At 27.6% G+C, this 1,823-nt stretch overlaps 1 protein-coding gene across 1 annotated transcript; it reads left to right on the top strand.

Annotated features, from left to right (window-relative positions):
- The first annotated feature begins 251 nt into the window (after positions 1–251).
- Positions 252–1,485, top strand: LOC115700265 (uncharacterized). Its single transcript, XM_061111301.1, has 3 exons — positions 252–558; positions 659–746; positions 864–1,485. The coding sequence occupies exons 1-3, from the start codon at positions 456–458 to the stop codon at positions 1,051–1,053; spliced, it is 381 nt and encodes a 126-aa protein (XP_060967284.1). The 5' UTR covers positions 252–455; the 3' UTR covers positions 1,054–1,485.
- The last annotated feature ends 338 nt before the right edge of the window (positions 1,486–1,823 follow it).

Raw genomic sequence — 1,823 nt, 5'->3', positions numbered from 1 at the left:
TAGATGGTCTTCTATTTAAAAAGTGTTTTGTTTGTTTCTATTTAACAATTTGTATTATGGAGTATTCTTTTCTTCAGACTTGAACAACGACAATGATAGTTGGATGATTAAGGTTACAATTTTTAGAATGTGGGAGTCTACTAACACTAAGAAGAATGATGAATTAATTAGTATTGACATGATTTTTATTGATGAGAAGGTATATATAAATAGTTTGGTCAAATTATTTGTTTATTTTATTTTATATTATTTTATTCTTAATGTAATAAGTTTATTCGTTACTGAAAAATGTTATGCATGCTACAATTCGAAAGATTTTTGTCTCCAAATTTAAGAATCTTTTGAGTGAGGGTTTTTTATATAGTGTGAAGGATTTCAAGGTTACTGCAAGTACAGGGGAGTATAGGCCTGTTTCAACTGCGTAAAAAATTATTTTTCATCGTAATACTTTAGTGATGAAGTTAGAAGAAGGAAGCATTAAGATTCCAACTCATGGATTTCAATTCATAGCTCAAAATTTGATTGATTCACGTGTTAATGACCACACAATCCTCTCAGGTATTTATATGAAGTTTAATTTTTCTATGTGGTGTGTGATTTAATTTTTTAAGTCTTCATATTCAGATATCTTTATGTCATTTTTGGTTGTTGTTGTTAGATATTGTTGGATGTTTATGTGGTGTGAGAGACCTTGAAATTATTAGTGGAGGTTGGAAAAAAAGAGACCTAAAAGTTATAACAGATTAGTAAGTTTAATTAAACTTTCGTAGTCTATATCATTTTTTGTTATTATAAAATTTTTAAAGTGTTTCATAATTTGTTTTAGTATTAATATATTTTTGTATTTTTACCTGTTTTTACAGCTCAATCACTTCAAAAATTACTTTATGCGGTAAGTTGGCAGAGATGTTTGATATGAATGTGTACAAAAAAGATGAGGGCCATTTTATTGTGATAGTAACTTCTACGACAATTAAACAATTTCAAGGTCATTACTATATGTTCATCTCAATATTACATCAAAAAAAATTTTACTATGTCTTTCAATTATAATTTACATGATTTCACAATTACTATAAATAGGTGAAAAAAGTTTTTCTTCAACAAGTGCTACACAATTATACATAAATCTAGAAATAGATTATGTAGCATTTTTAATTGAACGATTTTCAACTGTCGTTAATGGGGTGCAAGATATTGGAAGCTCTAATGTGAATGAGGTATCACTTGAGGAAGAGATGTTCATCAATCGAATGAGCATTAAAGAACTGCTAGAGGCTGAATGGGATGATAAATTGAAGGGAATTTTAATTTCTATTCATTTTCTCTTCTCTTAACTATTGTTGTATTATGTGAATTAATAAAGGCAAAGATTATTGAAATAGATACTACATTTAAATGGTATTATGTGTCTTGCAAAACGTATTTGAGAAAGGTTGATTACAAAGATGGTGTTTATTATTGTGGCCATTGTAAAAAAATGTGACTATCCTCTTATGATGTAAGGAAAATAGTTTAATGATTTCTTTAAAAAAAATTATGTTATTTAATAGATTTACTCAATTTTGTTGGCAATGTAGGTACAAAAATCATATAAAAGTAAAGGATAAAAGTGGGGAAACAACTTTTGTCTTATTCAATGTTATAGCTGAAAAATTACTTGACACATCAGTGAAGAAACTATTACCTACAAATAACAATGATGTTCCGACAGTGATTCAAGCACTGCGTGGAAAGAATTTTGTCTACAAATTAAGATTGAATGATTATAATTTGAGAGATGGATATTAAAATTTCACTGTGTCTAAGATTTTTGAGCCAAA

This window comes from Cannabis sativa, chromosome 3 (genome assembly GCF_029168945.1).
Source record: "Cannabis sativa cultivar Pink pepper isolate KNU-18-1 chromosome 3, ASM2916894v1, whole genome shotgun sequence".
Classification (NCBI taxonomy): Eukaryota; Viridiplantae; Streptophyta; class Magnoliopsida; order Rosales; family Cannabaceae; genus Cannabis; species Cannabis sativa.
Note: the sequence above shows the minus strand (reverse complement) of the source record. Positions and strands in the feature narration are given on the sequence as shown.

Excerpts from the sequence above, each read along its gene's own strand:
- LOC115700265 (XM_061111301.1), top strand. The coding sequence starts at position 456 with ATGAAGTTAGAAGAAGGAAGCATTAAGATTCCAACTCATGGATTTCAA. Across the intron at positions 559-658 it reads TGACCACACAATCCTCTCAG|ATATTGTTGGATGTTTATGT; the intron begins GTATTTATATGA and ends TGTTGTTGTTAG. Across the intron at positions 747-863 it reads CTAAAAGTTATAACAGATTA|CTCAATCACTTCAAAAATTA; the intron begins GTAAGTTTAATT and ends CTGTTTTTACAG.